Source organism: Mustela putorius, unplaced genomic scaffold (assembly GCF_011764305.1).
Source record: "Mustela putorius furo isolate JIRA1106 unplaced genomic scaffold, ASM1176430v1.1 tig00000224_pilon_pilon_pilon, whole genome shotgun sequence".
NCBI lineage: Eukaryota > Metazoa > Chordata > Mammalia > Carnivora > Mustelidae > Mustela > Mustela putorius.
Genome location: NW_025421321.1, coordinates 14955796 through 14974498, shown reverse-complemented (window position 1 = coordinate 14974498; position 18703 = coordinate 14955796). Strand labels below are relative to the sequence as shown.

The 18703-nt window shown below is 38.7% G+C and overlaps 1 protein-coding gene across 7 annotated transcripts in view; it reads right to left on the bottom strand.

The window, feature by feature from the left end:
- The window catches only part of THADA (THADA armadillo repeat containing), a 322081-nt gene that overhangs the window by 291856 nt on the left and 11522 nt on the right, over positions 1-18703 (bottom strand). For all 7 annotated transcript variants that reach the window (XR_006606006.1, XM_013056339.2, XM_013056342.2 and 4 more), the window contains 7 exons: positions 15524-15618; positions 13836-14056; positions 11598-12304; positions 9135-9286; positions 5801-5956; positions 4740-4862; positions 480-603 (listed from right to left, as the gene is read on the bottom strand). Coding sequence is in view for 6 of the 7 variants with exons in the window: in XM_013056339.2 (XP_012911793.1) it covers positions 480-603; positions 4740-4862; positions 5801-5956; positions 9135-9286; positions 11598-12304; positions 13836-14056; positions 15524-15618 (1578 nt within the window). In the remaining variant the exon portion in view is untranslated. The remainder of the gene's footprint in view (positions 1-479; positions 604-4739; positions 4863-5800; positions 5957-9134; positions 9287-11597; positions 12305-13835; positions 14057-15523; positions 15619-18703) is intronic.

The following is an 18703-nucleotide window of genomic DNA, read 5'->3' as shown; positions in this document are numbered from 1 at the left end:
GCCTGGAAATGACATCTTCATGTTGCGTTTCTGAAACCAGATCAAGACTTAATGAAACTGACAGCATATAAGGGAAACCACATTTTAACCAAAAAGACTCACTGAGGAATGCTATATATAAAGAAACCATTATTTTGTTCTAATTTTTAAAACTTAAAGAACAGATGGTACACTATCTTCAAATAGCAACACATGAATTGGAGGTTGAGAGAAGCAACTCTTCTCATAATAAGCGTAATCCATGAGAACTGGAGTTTTGGGTTGGGAAATAAAGACCACTGAAAACAACTTCTCAGCCTTACATCCTTTACTGGCGAATTTAATTATGTCCAAGTAAGAATTACAGACTAAGCGTAAAAACCTCCCCTAAGAATCTAAACACAAGACAAAAAAAAGCTAAATCTTAAAATAAAACAAAATGTTAATAAAGCGTGTTTTGCAAGAAAAAATACTTTCCCGCAACATTATTGAAAGCTTACCTTCTGGGACAGGAAAAACTTCAGCTATTGAGCCTAAAATGGTTAAAGCTGAAAATCTAGTTGGGTAGGAAGACCCAGGAAACAGTGCTTCGAAAAGACGGTTGCAAATGGATGACATGAAATTCTAAAAGAAAAAAAAAATTACAGTAAGTATAATCTTTAACTCATAATAGGTTATTTTCAAAGAAACACCTTTAAGAGTGGGGTTCTTCTTTAATTAACAGGGAAAAGATTTTTAGTAACAATGCTATTTACTGCGCTTGACAGTTCAGATTGGTACCCTTGACCGTAAGCTATATCATGACTTCAATGAACCCCACTTTGGTAGGGTCAACAAGAAGTATAATTTCTACTGTAGTCCACACAAGAAAATCCAATACCCAGCACCCATTTTTGGTGAAAGCAAGTTCTGAGCTAAAGCTATACAAATATTGGTTTTCTTCATAAGAGATGTTCAGGCACCAAAGTTATGTATATTTTTTAAAAGTTTTTAAATAACAAAAAAAAAAAATCCAATACAAACTACTTGATAAATATGGTAAGTACAATACTTGATAAATGTGGCTATAATGACACAATTCATAAATAGATCCAACTATCCCATTGTCTTCTATATTCCCCTTTGAGACACTTGCTCTGCCATTCTGTATACATACATGATAAAAAAATGTAAATTTTCAGTTAAATACAATTTTCAAAAAATGGGAAATAGTTCATCCAAGATAAAGTCTTCTTTCTCTGGTTAAAATAATAATTATTATCCATCTCTGTATAAGATGGAATAGAAAACCATAAAACTTAAAAGGAAGGGGTCCCTGGGTGGCTCAGTGGGTTAAAGCCTCTGCCTTCCGCTCAGGTCATGACCCCAGACTCCTGGGATCAAGCCCTGCATGGGCTCCCTGCTCAGTAGGGAGCCTGCTTCCCCCTTTCTTTCTACCTGCTTCTCTGCCTACTGTGATCTCTGTCTGTCAAAAAAAAAAAAAAAATCTTAAAAGGAAAAGCCGTGATTCTCAAGCATCTCACATATACCACTATGCCCTAACAATGTATATTTGTAACTGAGAAGCACATAAGCAGTTCTAGTCCCAACTGATTCCAGAAAAGTTCTCAGCGTTCATTTCTTTCGTCAATGATGTACAATCTGGGGATTTATCCTATAGGCCCTTGCAAGACCTAAGTAAGAGTTTGCTAGTTTTTAAAATCTACTGGGTTTCAAGGGAACGAAGTAGTTATTGAAAATATCCTGGGGGAAAAAAAAGAAAAAAGAAAAGAAAATATCCTGGAGCACCTGGGTGGCTCAGTGGGTTAAGCCTCTGCCTTCGGCTCAGGTCATGATCCCAGGGTCCTGGGATCAAGCCCTGCATCAGGCTCTCTGCTCAGCAGGAAGGCTGCTTCCCCTTCTCTCTCTGCCTGCCTCTCTGCCTACTTGTGATCTCTCTCTCTGTGTCAAATAAATAAATAAAATCTTAAAAAAAAAAAAAAGAAAGAAAGAAAATATCCTAAGCTCATTTTAATTATAAATGAGTAGTACGGTATTCATGTTAAAGGGTAACAAGTTCATCGGATAGGAATGATCTTATCTTAACTACAGTACCATTTATATTTTTAAAAATAGATTCTTTCCTTCAACCACACTATAACCATAGTGGAGGCATGACCACAATTTATATATTTATATCCCTAGTTCTAAGCATATTGTCCTAAACATATAGAACAGCCTTGATATAGGCTCTTGTCACTTTTAACAGCCTCCAAATACCTTAGCCTAGCACTCAAAAATCTCTTTAGGTTATGCAGGCATCTTCCCTACTTGCCTTTAAGGCTTCTTGCCATGTTATATAGCTAAAGCTATTGAAAAGCGACATTAAAATTGTTAAAAGTGATAGATTTCAAATTGCAAATACCCATACAATGCTAAATTCTGCTACACTGTCAAACACAAGAGATGAAACAATTAGGTTATTAGAGCGGGAAACCAACTGCAGCTATGAAATTGGTTTGTACTTCCAGCTTTGTCACTTGTTAGTTGTGTAATTACAAAATGAAATTCCTGAACCTCCACAGCAGCTTCCTCATAGATAAAAATAAAAATAGTTTACTTGTATTCCTAAGGAAACAAAGAAACTTTATTTATTTGTACATATACACATGTGTTAGTTAAGCTCTGTTTTGATTATTAGAGCAAACAACAAAAAACATCCTATACCCAGCCCCAACTTCATTTTCGAACTCATCTCCTGTTATGTCTCTTTTGTTGCTCCAAGCATCTTACATGTCATTCATTCCCAAGAGTGTATTCACCATTCCCCAAATTCTCCCTGTACTTTCTTATCTCCAAGCTTTCAATTAAGCAGGTGCTAGGGGGAAAACTATTCAGATTTTTAGAAGCGAGAGCAGATGTGCATGGGGGTCTGGCTCTAACATTTAGTAACTGAGGGACCTTGGGCAGGTTATTCAACTTCTCCAAGGTTCTGTTTTTCATTTTCTTTTCAATTAAGCTCTACGCCCAATCTGGGGCTCAAACTCATAACCCAGAGATAAAGAGTTGCACGCTCTACTGACTGAGCCAGCCAGGCACCCCAGTTTTCGCATTTGTTAAGGGAGGATAATAATGCCTATCTCACAGCTTTGTTATTAAATGAGAATGTGGGTACAAAGCACTGTGTAAACTTAAAAGTTTTTAAGTTCATAATATTAGTTATTTAGGCATGAAATAATCTCCTTCCCTAGACTAGAAGACATCTTTTCCAACTAACAGCCTCCTCTTCTCTCCTGTACGTAATTTATTGATTGGCAAAGCCTACCATACACCATGCGTGACACCTGCTATTATAAAGACAATGATAAGTAATTTAGGGCCAAAGTCACAATCTCCGAAAGCCACAGATGACTATAATTGGGAGGAAATATTAGAACCTGAGAATGACTCAGATTACGACGCTGAAGAGCTAAGTTTCCAAAAACACATATATTTACAAGGTCAAACTATGAAACCATGCATATGTGAAAATTCAGAATGTCAATCCACAACTGTACAGGTTTTGCATTTTAAGTACTTAACTCAGTTTTCACAAATGTCACTTTATCCCTTGAAAAAGAATCAAAAGAGCTGTGTTTTCTTAGAACATCTAGCAATGATAAGAAAGGCTGAAAATAACCTGTCCACACACAAAGCAAGTGCTCAGAATACACTCTAGTCACTTTTAATGACTCCCAGCATTAGGGTGGGAGGCTTTTTAGGGTGATTTAGAATTTACAAAGAGCTTTCTTATTTAATCCTCAAAGCCAGCCTTTACAGAGAGGTTACTCAGCCCACTTACAGTCAAACAGACTCATCAAGTAAGCCAACTAATCAGCGGCAGAAATGGGACTAAACGCATGTCCTTCAAGTTTAGGTTGTCACTGTCCCATCTTCACTCTTGGGATTTTACAAAGATGAAGCTCACATCAGCCTTGGTACAGCAATATTCCTCTTTAGATGATTTTTTACCTTTCAAATATAAAATGGAAAGCTAAGGGCCATCCATACTAATCCTTAGAGTAGGTAGTGAGTGTATCATGGCTCCAATGTATCATTAATTTACTGTAATTGTTTTCCTATATGCAATACAATCGATGAGCTCTGTCCTCTATCTAGGTCTTAAAGACAGGAGGATTCCTGCTTCTGAGAGGCTAGATCTGAAGTAAGAAACCAGTAATAAACTCATTCTGTTCTGATGGACAGACATATAAGGTTGTCAAACTGAGCCCTGGCCCAGACTAGAGCTGCTGTATCTGGGGTTCCATCCATATCATTAACACAGGGCCCCAAAACCTAGCCCTACCCTTCATGCTCCCTCCCAAATGGGATGGAACACCGACCAGGAGGCACCAATATCAAGCCACTGTAAGTCATATTAGTCTAAAGGGGAAGCAGGCCCAGATACAGCAATCTTCTACCCTGGGATCGAGTGGAGGAGTACAGGGCCAGCAATTAGTTTTTTGTTGAAGTACCACATTCACATGGCCCACATTAAGCTGTAAAGGATTGAGGTTAACACATTACTATTATTCTGTTACAGGCCTCAAGTCTATCAGGGGTTCCATGACTCAGGGTACCTCAAGAGAAAAAGCACCAGAAGGAATATGTAAAACCAGCTTGAAGGAAAGAAACACAGAAATACCATTCACCATGAGACTTCCATGTACTTCCCTTTAATGTTTATTCATAATTATTCTAGGTTTCTTAAATACCCGTATGTTTAGAAATAGATCACCTACCTTATATTGCTGTAAAGAAACAGAAGGGGGCTGTGTGGTTAACTCATTCTCTGGTTCATGTTTGGATCTACTTTGCTCCAGTTTATAAAGCACCTGAGAACTTTCCTGTATCCTACAGAACAACTTTTAAGAAAAAGAAAAATGAAGTATATATAAGCCACATTAATCTTAAATATCAGTCAAAAAAAGGCAAAGGACAAATTTTCTAAATTCTTTAGACTAAAACTTCAAGAGAGGGGAATACTGGTTTCTAACTCTTAATTAAATTCATAGAGTTTCCTTCTGACAGAAAATTAACATATATTTTAAAAACCAAAATCAAAATACTACTGCAAACCAGAATACACAGTCATTAAATCCCCCATAGTTTTATTTCCTTTAGGTTGACATGAAACTAAAGATATACTCACTTCTGTACTCTCCCAATTGTTCATCCCATAAATGAGGCATGTAATTAAGTTGAGTCGAATTAGTCAACAATGACCATTTCATGAGGCCCTTAAAATGATAAAATTACAAGGGCATCTTTCTTCTTTTCACCAAATTTTCCTAAAATACCTTTCATCCAGAAAGATCCATCACATTTTTTTTCTTTCCAAAAAAAAGAGCTCAAGTTGACTTATTTTGCACCAAAATGAAAGGACTTTACACCTTGGATTTGAATCTCAAACGTAAACTCTGTGGAATCACAGAATGGTCCACAGATAGGCCATGAAGGGATGTTCACAGGCAGTCCAATCACATGACCATTATTCTCGCACTCTCCCAAAATCCGAGCTCTTTTCAAACATGATTTGCAGAGCAGGTTCACCACTTTCCTATACTCTCTGATGAGAAACTCTACCTCTTTTTTTTTTTTAAAGATTTTATTTATTTATTTATTTGACAGAGAGAGAGAGATATCACAAATAGGCAGAGAGGCAGGCAGAGAGAGGGGGAAGCAGGCTCACTGCTGAGCAAAGAGCCCGATGCAGGGCTTGATCCCAGGATCCTGAGATCATGACCTGAGCCGAAGGCAGAGGCTTAACCCACTGAGCCACCCAGGCGCCCTGAAACTCTACCTTTTTAAGAAGAGAACAAATCTGCTGCCGCACTCCTGGAGACTGACTGTTAAGATTGTATGTGATAAAGAATTCAATCCACTCCATTTCTTCCGTGGACACCATTTCTGTGCTTCGATTACTTTCACAAAGCAAGCCTAATGTATCTATCCGTACCTAAAACAAATGAGAAGCAATAAAATGTTAATTTTTCAGTGAAATAAGCAAATTGTAGACTACCTGACATGTTTATTTACATAAGCTACCAAGAGGGGGGGAACCAGTAAACCTCAGTTTACCCATGTATACGCCAGAAAGGTTCCCTCATCCCAAAGATCCTGGGGCTGTAACTCATATAAAATTATTTTATTAAATGTGTCAATTGGTATTTGTAAGTCAACAATCTTAAAGATTCTTATTCCATGCTAATGTTCAACTTCATTTTTTTTTCTCTACTTTACCCCAGGACCTCATCACCTCACTCTTGGGTTACCATCAGGCACATCTAACAAGGCTTCTGGTTTCTTTTTGCTCTCTCACTGGAAATTCATCTCTGCTGCCATTAATTCTACTTCCTTGCTAAAGGCAGAATGGCTCTGGTTCCCAGTTACCAAATGAATGAAATCTGAAGTCTTCAACCTCGCATTGGAGGCCTCCAAAAAATGGACCAAACCCTCTAATCCTGCCAAACATCCTGACTCATCCTCCAGAACTTGTTTTGGGTTCTTCCATTTTAGTATTTATTATGTGGGGTTTTTTAAAATCATTTTACTTTTTCTTCATCATAGTAAGTGTACTCTTAAATTCCCACCCTCTATTTCCCCCATCCCCCCAACCACCTCCCCTCTGGTAACTATCTGTTTGTTCTCTATAGTTAAGGGTCTGTTTCTTTATGTCTTTCTTTTTTCCTTTGTTCATTTGTTTCCTAAATTCCACAGGAGTGAAATTACATGGTATTTGTCTTTCTCTGACTTATTTCACTTAGTTATATCCATGTTATTGCAAATGGCCAAGATTTCATTCTTTTTTGTAGCTGAGTAATATTCCATTGTATGTATATGCCTGTATACATATTTAATCACCTCTTCTTTATCCATTCATGTATCCATGGACACTACAGCTGTTTCCATAGTTTAGCTATTATAAATAATATTGTATGTATCCCTTTGAATTAGCGTTTTCAGATTTTGGGGGGTAAAAACACAGTAGTGTAATTACTGGACCACCGGGGTAGTTCTATTTCTAACTTTTTGAGGAATCTCCATACTGTTTTCCACAGTGGCTATAGTAGTTTACATTCCTACCAATAGTTCACAAGGGCTCCTTTTTCTCCACATCCTTGACAACACTTGTTGTTTCTTATGGTATTGACTTCAGCCATTCTGATAGGCATGAGGTGTTACCCCACTGTAGTTCTGATTTACAGTTCCCTGATGATGAGTGATGTTGAGCATCTTTTCATGCATCTGTTGCCACCTAACTGTGTTCCTTAGAGAAATGTCTGTTCATATCCTCTGCCTATTTTTAAATTGGATTATTTATTCTTTGTGTATTAAGTTGTATCAGTTCTTTATATATTTTGGATACTAACCCTTTATTGGCTTTGTCATTTGCAAATATCTTCTCCCATTCAGTAGGCTGCCTTTTAGTTTTCTTATTTCCTTTGCTATGCAGAAGCTTTTTATTTTTATGTAGTCCCAATAGTTTATTTTTGCTTTTGTTTCCCTTGCCTCAGGAGACAGATCTAGAAAAATGCTGCTACAGCTAATGTCAGAGAGATTACTGCCAGTGCTCTCTTCAAGGATTTTTATGGTTTTAGGTCTCACATTTAGGTCCTTAATCCATTTTGGGTTTATTTTTGTGTACAGTGAAAGAAAGTGGTCCAGTTTCATTCTTTTGCATGTGGCTGTCCAGTTTTCCCAGCACCATATTTTTCCTATTGTATATTTATCACTCCTTTGTCAAAGATTAATTGACCATATAATTGTGGGTTTATTTCTGGGTTTTCTGTTCTAGTCCATTGATCTCTGTGTCTGTTTTTATACCAGCGCCATACTGTTTTAATTACTACTACTCTTTAATATAACTTGAAATGTAGAATTGTGATACCTCCTGTTTTATTTTTCTTTCTCCAGATTGCTTTGGCTAGGGATGCCTGGGTGACTCAGTTGGTTAAGCATCTGCTTCAGCTTAGGTCACGATCCCAGAGTCCTGGGATCAAGCCCGGCATCAGGCTCCCTGCTCAGTAGGGAGTCTGCTTCTCCCTCTGCAACTCCCATACCCTCACCCCTATTCATGCTTGTGCACTCTGTCTCTTGCTCTCCCTCTCCCTGAAATAAATACTTAAAAAAAAAAAAAAAAGGATTATTTTGGCTATTTGCGGTCTTTCGTAGGGTTCCATACAAATTTTAGGATTGTTTGTTCTAGTTCTATGGGAAAAGCCATTGGTATTTTGATAGGGACTACGTTAAATGTGTAGATTGCTTTGGGTAGTACAGATATTGTAACAGTATTTGTTCTTCCAACCCATGAGCAGAAATGTCTTTCCCTTTCTTTGCATTGTCTTGAATTCCTTTCATCAATGTTTTATAGTTTTCAGAACACAGGTCTTTCATCTCCTTAGTTATATTTATTCCTAGATATTTTATTGGTTTTGGCGCTGTAACTGTAAATAGTATTGCTTTCTTAATTTCACTTCCTGCTGCTTCATTATTAGTGTATAGGAATGCAAAAAATTTCTGTACATTGATTTTCTACCTTGTAACTTTACTGAATTTATTTATCAGTTCTGGTGTTCTCCCATTTTGTGTGCTGGCTCAATGCTTCTTCTCCTTTAATCCCATTTAACATGTTCCTAATCAACCACTACCTACCCTGTTCTAAGCCCCTCAAGTCCTTATGCATAAAGGAGCACTTATATCTATGTTATTTTCTAAGAGTTTCCAGTTGTTTTATGCAGGTTTTCTCATTCCTTCAATTAAAATTTAAATAGCCTGAAAAGTCAACACTTTTCACTTTTCTTTTTAAGACTTTTTTTATTTTAGAAGGAGACAGAGTGAGAGAAAGCACAAGCAGGAGGAGCGGCAGGCAGAGGGAGAAGCAGGCTCCCCGCTGAGTAGCACCCTCCCCCCCAACCCTGCCGCTGCCAACTAAGGGCTCAATCCCAGGACCTGAGCCAAAGGCAGACTGAGCCATCCAGTTGCCCCTACGCTTTTCACTTTCAATTCATCCTCCTTACAGATCCCTTAAAACAGTGCTGGGCTCAACATGGGGGCCTCTATATTGGACTGCTAACTGAATAAATAAATCAGGGATCTACTGCATGTATGAAATTCCAGATATTTTGTTTACTTACTTGGCAGTGCTGATGAATTAAGCCTTGTTTTATTCTTGCACTGGACACAAGGTTCCTCCAGGCATCAGTTGCAGACTGAAGATGTCCATGAGCTCTAGCTGTTCGCAGACATGCCATCAAAGCTCCCAGAGCCCCTCTACTATTAAAAGACCCTAAGGATGGTAAAGATCGTTCTTGTCTCAAAAGCACAATAACACAGACAACTACTGTACTATGCAACAACTGCCACAACTTTCATATTGCAATTATAATTTCAAGAAATAAAAATATTATAAATTCTAACATGAATTAAAGTTACTATGATAAAATAATCATTATTGAAAAGAACTTGATTGTTCTTGCGTCAATAATTTGAAGTAAGCATAATCTGCTTATGTAAACTTAAAGAAATCATTATTTTTTGCTATTTTTAGCTTTTCCTTTACACCTAGAAATGAACCAAAGTGATTCGGGGGGGGAAAAATCAAGTAGACAAATTATTTAAAACAATAAGAACAACTAAAATGACTTTCAGCCACAATTGGGAAAAACACTTTAGTGGCTAAATACCATTATTTTTCTAAAAACAAACACTAAGCCTCTGTACATATTTTGGAGTTACTGTTTCTCCCTAGTAAAAAAGATAAAAGGAGGATTACAAGGAGCCTGATCCTTTTAGAGGCTAGGACATCAGTCATTATTAACAGAACAGGGAACCCTGGCTCAAAGGGAACACTGATTAAAAAAAAAAAAAAATAGAGACTGCCTTACTTCAGAACAGATTCATGAATCTTGAATTTTAGATGGCTTCTCAAAAAGGCAAGAACAATTGGTTGTTTAAAACTACAAATAACGAAAAATAAACCAACTACAAATAACGGCTTTTTTTGTGTATGGGAATCAGATTTTTCCAGCTATCTCATGGTCACTTTTTTTTTTTTTTTAAGATTTTATTTATTTCTTTGAGAGAGAGACAGTGAGAGAGAGCATGAGCAAGGAGAAGGTCAGAGGGAGAAGCAGACTCCCCATGGAGCTGGGAGCCCGATGCGGGACTCGATCCTGGGACTCCGGGATCATGACCTGAGACGAAGGCAGATGTCCAACCAACTGAGCCACCCAGGCGTCCCTCATGGTCACTCTTTGAAGTATTGAAAGTTTTCTATTATTTTCAGTTGTAATTTTTTTTTTTTTTTGAGAGAGAGAGTGCCTGTGCAGTGGGGGTCAGGGGAGGAGGAGAGGGAGACAAAGAGAGGGAATCTTTTTTCTTTTTTTTTTAAGATTTTTTATTTATTTATTTGACAGACAGAGATCACAAGTAGGCAGAGAGGCAGGCAGAGAGAAAGGGGGAAGCAGGCTCCCTGCCGAGCAAAGAGCCCAATGTGGGGCTCGATCCCAGGATCCTGGGATCATGACCTGAGCCGAAGGCAGAGGCTTCAACCCACTGAGCCACCCAGGCACCCCTAAAGAAAGGGAATCTTAAGCAGACTCCATGCTCAGCACAGAGCCCAATGTGAGACTCAATCTCATGACCCTGAGATCATGACCTGAGCTGAAATCAAGAGTTGGATGCTAGGGTGCATGGATGGCTTAGTCAGTTAAGCACCTGCCTTCAGCTCAAGTCATAATCCCAGTGTCCTGGGATGGAGCCCCACATCGGGCTCCCTGCTCAGCAGGGAGTCTACTTCTCCCTTTCCTTCTGCCTCTCCCCCTGCTTGCGCTTCCTCTCTCTTTCTCTCTAGCACTCTCCCTCAAATAAATAAAACCTTTAAAAAAAAAATAAAAAGAGTTGGATGCTTAGCCAACTGAGCCACCCAGGCATCCCTTGTAAATATTCTTAAATTATAATGTAGAGTATCATATTCCTGCTTTGCTAAGCAGAATACAGTAATTTTAAGATTCAAACAATAAAGTCAGGATCATCATTTACATATTAATTACTTAACTATGCTTTAATGCAGTGATTCCTTCTGGGTTACCAAATTTCTGTGGAATGTTTACCCTCTATCCTAAATGACCAAAGAGAGTTGTTTCTTGAGGTCACCACATCTATATTTTTTGTCTCTTCCCCAGAGATTAAAAACTGCTACTGCCAGTTTACCTATCTTGATCCTTGCCAGAAACAATTTTTAATTACTGTTTCAAGCACTAGCATAAGCAACTTATATAAAATACTCCAACTGTTATGAGTGTTACATACATCTGACAACCTAACAAATAAGTACTTGGTAAATGGATTAAAACTAGTATAAAAGGGAACATAACTGGAATCAATCCTTAGCTTATAGAAATGACTTCAGCCAAAAAAACTCTACTCCACTCTGGACAGGAACATTAGCCTCAATCTGAAATCTCTATCGTTAATAGCCTCTTCTACTATTTATGTAAGCAGTAATATTTAAATCTGGATATGGTCCACATCTGCCCAGATACCTAACCTTAAACATCTTAACTAGAAATTCCTAAAAGAATGATTCCTTTTCTTACCAGTGTTAGCATCAGCAGAAGTTTGAAGAATCTTTACCATGTAGCTTAAGCTTTCGGGGCTGCAATTCAATAATTTTGGCAAATAATAATCAATCACATAAGATTTTTGATCCAGATTTCCTTCACACAGTATAAAAAGGAGAGGAGAAACCCAAGTCTCATGCCACTCATCAATCCAAGTAGTGTCAACAGCCTGGGACTTCAAATGACTCTTGTGATTTCTGAACATGGTTTCTAAAAGGTCACTTGCATAAGGTACCAAGGACTGGTCTCCCATCACCTCTAAGATTTGTGATGGAATAGTTTTAGCTAGTGCCAAAATATGTCCAATTCCTATGTAATCTACTAAACAACCAAGACATGCATACTTCCCTTTCACATGCCATTCCAATTGCAGAATATTCTCGGTCAGATCACAGATGAAACGATCGGCAGCCAAACCTGACGCTTCGGAGTCTGACTTTTCTTTAGTGAGCTGGTGCATGTGGAGAATACTTCTGAATATAATTTTGGTTTGGTGTCTCAAAGCATCCAGTGGATGTTCCCAGTGGGTATAGACATATTCCAAAAGTCTCCCAACTACACTTGAATTCCCATTCAGACTGTCCTTTAGGCTTGGGGAACTTGATTCAAGGACATGTATGGCTGAATTGGCCCAGGATGCCAAAATTCTAGACAGAAACAATTCCAGAGTTGATTCCTTGATCCTGAAGAAAAATGAGCCATGTTATTATAAAATGACTAGTAATAAATTTCATTCAATAATCATCTAGATTTTAAAAATATAAAAGACAAAGATCAGATTTCTCATTAGAAAATGATCAGAAAATTCAATAATTATTAAATTTACAATGCCAAAATATAAGTCAAATTATAAATGAATCTTTTCATCTTAGAGAAATAATCCAAAAAGGGACACAATAAAATTTTGGGAGTGGTGGAAATGTTCATTATTTTTATTTTGATAATGGTTTCACACGTGTTTTAAAACATATTGAGAGGGGCGCCTAGGTGGCTCAGTTGGTTAAGTGACCAACTCTTGGTTTTGGCTCAGGTCATGATCTCAAGGTCACGAGATAAAGCTCTGCACTGGGCTCTGCACTGGGCGTGGAGACTGCTTATGATTCTTTCTCCCTCTCCTTCTGCCCCTTCCCGCCACCCCTTCACTAAAAAAAAAATAAATAAATAAATGATTTTTACATTCCTTTAAAATATGCACAATTTTTACTTATATATAAACTGAAAAACATGAAAAATTTATTTTAGAACACAGTACTTTTCTTCCTTTACCTTCATGTCCATTACTATCAAGGTGTATCTATGGTTTGACATTTATTTTTTTTTTAAGATTTTATTTATTTGACAGACACAGATCACAAGTAGGCAGAAAGGCAGGCAGAGAGATGGGGGCAAGCAGGCTCCCCACTAAGCAGAAAGCCCGATGCAGGGCTCAATCCCAGGACCCTTGAGATCATGACCCGAGCCAAAGGCAGAGGCTTTAACCCAGTGAGCCACCCAGGCGCCCCTGGCTTGACATTTTAAACACATGATCACTTTCAAGTGTTATGAAAAAAATACCCCCCCAAAAAAAACCCCACAAACACAATCCAATGAAGTCAAATGAGCTGGTTGCAGTGCAGTTCTGGCTCAGTTGCTTATTAGCAATACACTCTTAAGTTTGAGCATTTACTTTTCTAACTTCACTTTACCTACTCAATACATTAGATTTCCTATCTTATCTATCAGACATGTGAGGCTTATATTGAATTACCTATGTTGACGTTGTTCATAAACTAAAATGCAGCATTTGAAAAGTTCAGTACAGGTTCACCTACACCAATATCTGTAACTACCCCCCCTTCATCTTACCTTCTCTTATTCTATTTTCATACTCATTTCATTGCCTACATGTTATCTTCCCTTTTTAAGGTTTTATTTATTTATTTGACAGAGAGAGTGCATGTACAAGCAGGGGGAGCAGAACGCAGAGGGAGAAGCAGGCTCCCCACTGAGCAAGAAGCCCAATGTGGGACTCGATCCCAGGATCCTGGGATCATGACCTGAGCCGAAGGCAGCCACTTTTCCGACTGAGCCACCCAGGCGTCCCTGTTATCTTCCTTTTAATTCAGGATTACCCTGTGTACTTTTCATGGAATTACTAAATATGCTAGTTCAGTTGCCATCTTTGAAATGTCTGACAAGCAAAACAGAGTAGGAGACAGTAGCCTGAAAACTCACTGTGAACTCAAGGTGAACAAGACATGCACGATATTCAAGAGGAGGGCCTCCCCACTCGCGCCCATACTCCCATTCTGCCAGTTCAACATGGTGAGTGTCCCCTGACACAGGAATAAGAGAGTTGATTGCGAGACATCAGTACAACAAAGGCTCCTGCAGCAGTTCAAAAACCAGTCGGGCATGCTGGCGCAGTCCACTGAACGGAGAAGCAAACTACTAATCTGGAAGAACATAACACAGCTAACATGTTATAAAGCTTCAAAAACTTTTCAGATATTTCAAAATGTAAATGCAAAATTCCCTTTCCCCCGAAACATCCTAGGAAAAATAACTGAACCTAAAGACAAAAAGCCACAAGTGCTGAAATTATTATATCAAAGGGGGAAAAAAATTCAATCTAAATACATGAACCATTTTGCTGGTTTGAATGGACCAGCAGAGCAAAACATATTGCTACCTGCAGGTGGATGAGCTTAATGCTTTTAAGTGGTGATTTTAGAAATCAAATTGTTAAATTTTATCCAGTGATACCTTGTGCGATCTCACAGAAGAGTACACAACTATTTTGCGAACAGTGAAGTAAATAGCTAAAAGAAATTTCTAGATAATATAGTAAGAAAGAAAAAAACCTGCTAGTACTGAATATAAGAATTATAGCCCAATTATCAACTATACTTTGCATCTGACCAAATACACTGAAAAATCAATCCTAACATACTTCCCATCTAAAGTGTAATATTTGGGGGACGCCTGGATGGCATGGTCAGTTGGGAATCTGACTCCTGGTTTCAGATCAGGTCATGATCTCAAGGTCATGGGATCCAGCGCTGAGCCCACATGGGATTCTCCCCATCTCCCTCTGCTCCTCGTGCTTGTGCTCACTCTCTTGCTCTCTCTCTCTCAAATAAATAAGTCTTTTATAAATGAATAAATAAATAAAAACAAAGTACAATATTTCAGTTATTCTTTTTTTTAGCAGGCTCCACACGCAGAGCCCAACACAGGACTTGAACTCACGAACCCAAGACCAAGACCTGAGCTGAAATCAAGAGTTTGACGCTTATCTGACTGAGCCACCCAGGTACCCCTGGGTTATTCTTTTTTTTTTTTTTTTTTTAAGATTCTTTTATTTGAGAGAGAGAGAGAGTGAGCGAGAGCATGAGAGGGGAGAAGGTCAGAGGGAGAAGCAGACTCCCATAGAGCTGGGAGCCCAATGCGGGACTTGATCCCACGACTCCAGGATCATGACCTGAGCCAAAGGCAGTTGCTTAACAAACAGAGGCACCCAGGTGCCTGGCCCCCTGGGTTATTCTTAATAAAAAGGACATATTTATCAAAAAGTAATGACTCTATGTATCTATACATTAACTCCTGCAAACTTTCAACATTATAAGTATCTCTCGTAATACTGAGAGATGGAACTGAACAAACAGCACTAGAAACAAACTAGGATATATCGAAAATAATGTTGATAGTGATAATCTTTGTGAGATGGATTAATAGGTGACTGCTATTGTCTTCTCTCTGCTTTTTCTGCATTTTTGGACTGTCTCTTACTATAAGAGAAAATGATCACCAGAAAGATTCTGATTATGCAGAAAAATTTTTAATTCACTTCTTTAAAAATATTTTTAAAACATGTGTCTAATTATCCATCAAATACAATTCTATAAAGGAGACGCACTCACCAAATCAGGAATCTTTTCAGGTGGATGAAACATAGCCTTAATAAAAAGAATAACAGCTAATCCAGACGTACTCTGAATTGTCTGTAAGAGGTCATCTATTTGGCAAAAAAGTAGACAGCATGTATTAAATGACAATGGATGTTTTGGTCCAGTGGAAAAAGTACATGGTGCAGGGTCAGATAATCCTAGATGCAATTTCTAGCACAATTCCCAGGTCAAATAGACCTTGAGTAAGTTATTTAACCTCCTAGGGACCCAGCTTTCTCTTCTGTAAAATGAGAAACTGTAACTTCTGACAATTAATTATAAGGTTTAAATGCATAACTAACATAAGGTTTTTATGTCCAGCACATAAATGCTTAATCAATGTGATTCTCTCTCCTCTAACTCCCACGCTCTCTTCCTCTCCCTGAAGTATATCTAGCAGCAATACCATTTGTCTGCACTGATGCCTTGAATCCCAACCCCCACATATATTACTTTTCCTTAACATGGTTTCAGGGCTGTGTAAAGTGCCTGCATCAGTGCTAACTGCAAACTCCACCGTCACTGGCACTATACCCAATGCAACCAATTTTGGCCTGCTGTCTCCTCCCTGTTTCCTATCAACCTTTGGTTTGTGAGAAAGTTTACCAAATTTGGTAAATTATTCAACCTGGGTTAAGAATCATAAATGCCTACCATGAACTACCTCATAAATACCCATTTTGCCCTTTATTCCTGCTAACAGAACTGTGACTTTGACTGGAGCATCCATGTCCTCAGCCAAAGGAAGGACACTTGCTGCTTCTATCTTCCTCACAGCTCAAGGTAGATATGAGGGTTCAGGCCACTGGGATGTAAGCAAGTACCTGGGTACTTCTGTTTTTCCTGATTAAAGAAAGGCAAAGATGCAACTGGCCTTCCTTCCTGCCTTATACACAGACATAATGTCTGGAGCTGCAGCAGTCAAATGGCAACCATGAGGCAACAAACGTGGCAATGAAAGCCAACATGCTGAAGATAGCAAAGCAGAAAGGCAGAAATGTTTGGGTCCTAGACTGCATACAGCGTTCAGGATCACCTGCCTCTGAACTTCCTATGATGTGGAAATGAGGGGAGGGACATCCGCTGAAGTCCCCGAAATTTAGTTTTCTGTTACCTGCAGCCAAACACTTGACTGATAAGTGAAGATTTAAAACCCTGGGGAGGGACGCCTGGTTGGCTCAGTGGGTTAAGCCTCTACCTTCAGCCCAGGTCATGAACTCAGGGTCCTGGGACTGAGCCCCACGTCAGGCTCTCTGCTCAGCAAGGAGCCTGCTTCCCCATCTCTCTCTGCCTGCCTCTCTGCCTATTTGTGATCTCTTTCTCTCTGTCAAATAAACAAATAAGTAAATCTTTAAACAAAAAAAAAAAATTAAAACCCTGGGGAAGAACGGCACTGGAGAGACCCTACCAACTGCTCAGAAAAGAGGCTGCCTTGTATTGAAATCAGGTCTTCCCTGCATTTCACCAGGCTTTTTTTTTTTAAGAAGAACAAAGTCCTCTTCTAAAAAGCAAATGTTCTCTGAAAATATGTCTGTAAATTGCATCTCAAAGTAACTTTCCTTTCAATAACTGAGATACTAGCCAAAATTAATTAATTAGTTAATTAATTAATTTTTTAAAGATTATTTATTTATTTATTTGAGAGAGAGACAGTGAGAGAGAGCATGAGCAAGGAGAAGGTCAGAGAGAGAAGCAGACTCCCCATGGAGCTGGGAGCCCGATGCGGGACTCGATCAGGGTCCTGGGATCATGACCTGAGCCGAAGGCAGTCGTCTAACCAACTGAGCCACCCAGGCATCCCAGTTAATTAATTAATTTTAAAAAACTATCTGGACAAGACAGCTAGCACTTTCACTAGTTATCAGGATTCAAAACATACAAACAGTGACATACTATGTTTTCTCCCATTAGTCTAGCAAAACCAGAGTCAGTTACTGCTCTTTACAAACAAAAACTCTAAACTAACCCCAATAATTTTTTAATAAGTTAATATACATGCATGCATGACCATACAGAATGTGAGGTCAAGGGTAAAAAGGTAATTAACTTTTTGTAAATACTTTATGTTACATATCATTTTTTTATTAATCTTTTTTTTTTTAAAGATTGTATTTATTTGTCAGAGAGAGCGCACAAGCAGGCAGAATGGCAGGGGGAGAGAGAGAAGCAGGCTCCCCGATGAGCAAAGAGCCCAATGCGGGACTTGATCCCAGAATTCTGGGATCATGACCTGAGCCAAAGGCAGTGGCTTAACCAACTGAGCCACCCAGATGTCCCTAATTTTATATTATCTTGTAACACACTGATATAGGAAAACACCCAAAACAAGTGTAGTGCTTAATAAATTATTTGAAGGTAAACACTCTTGTACCCAATGTTCAAGGTGAGAAATCAAACTCAGGCACCCAGCGCAGAAGGCTCCTCCAAGTGCCTCATCCCAGCCACACCCCCTTTTCTCACCCTGAGTAAGGATTATCATGACTTCCAAAGTAATGGCTTCCTGATTTTCAAATGATTTTATTCATCAAATGTGTATCCCTAGACACTGCAGTTTAGGCCTGTCCATTTTTTTTTTAAATCTGATATATCTTTTAAGTGCCTTTTAATCTCCAGGTGCCCTCTCTACCCTTCATTTCGTTACAATTTCTCTGTTCAAGAGCTCTGGCCTTTGATCTGCAGTTTCCCCACAATCTGGATGTGGGGTCGCCTCATCCTAATGCACTTCAACACACTCTTCTGTCTTTTGTAATTCCTGTAAATGGGCAAGTGACCTAGAGATCAGTCTCAAGTTCAGTCACTCTGGGAAGAGTATGGGTGGTAAAAGCAAGCCTCTAAGGGAGACATGTTGTCTGGCTGTCTGTTCCGTAAAGTTAGCAGTTGCCGATGCTTACTGCCTGTATCCATTCCTCGGGTTACAAAATGGTGATATTCTACCATTTCATTTTATTTTGTTATTTGATATACTTTTACAAGAGAGACTTCCTCTCATTAACTATTTGGCTTCCCAGTAACACAGTTTATATGGATAGAAGCAACATACGAGAGACATAAGAGGTCATGATGACCACCCCCAATAAGGACTACCATCATCACTTGAAGAGAAATGTATGGGTTATGTTCTCCTTTCCAGATCGTCCACTCAGATCTGGAAAT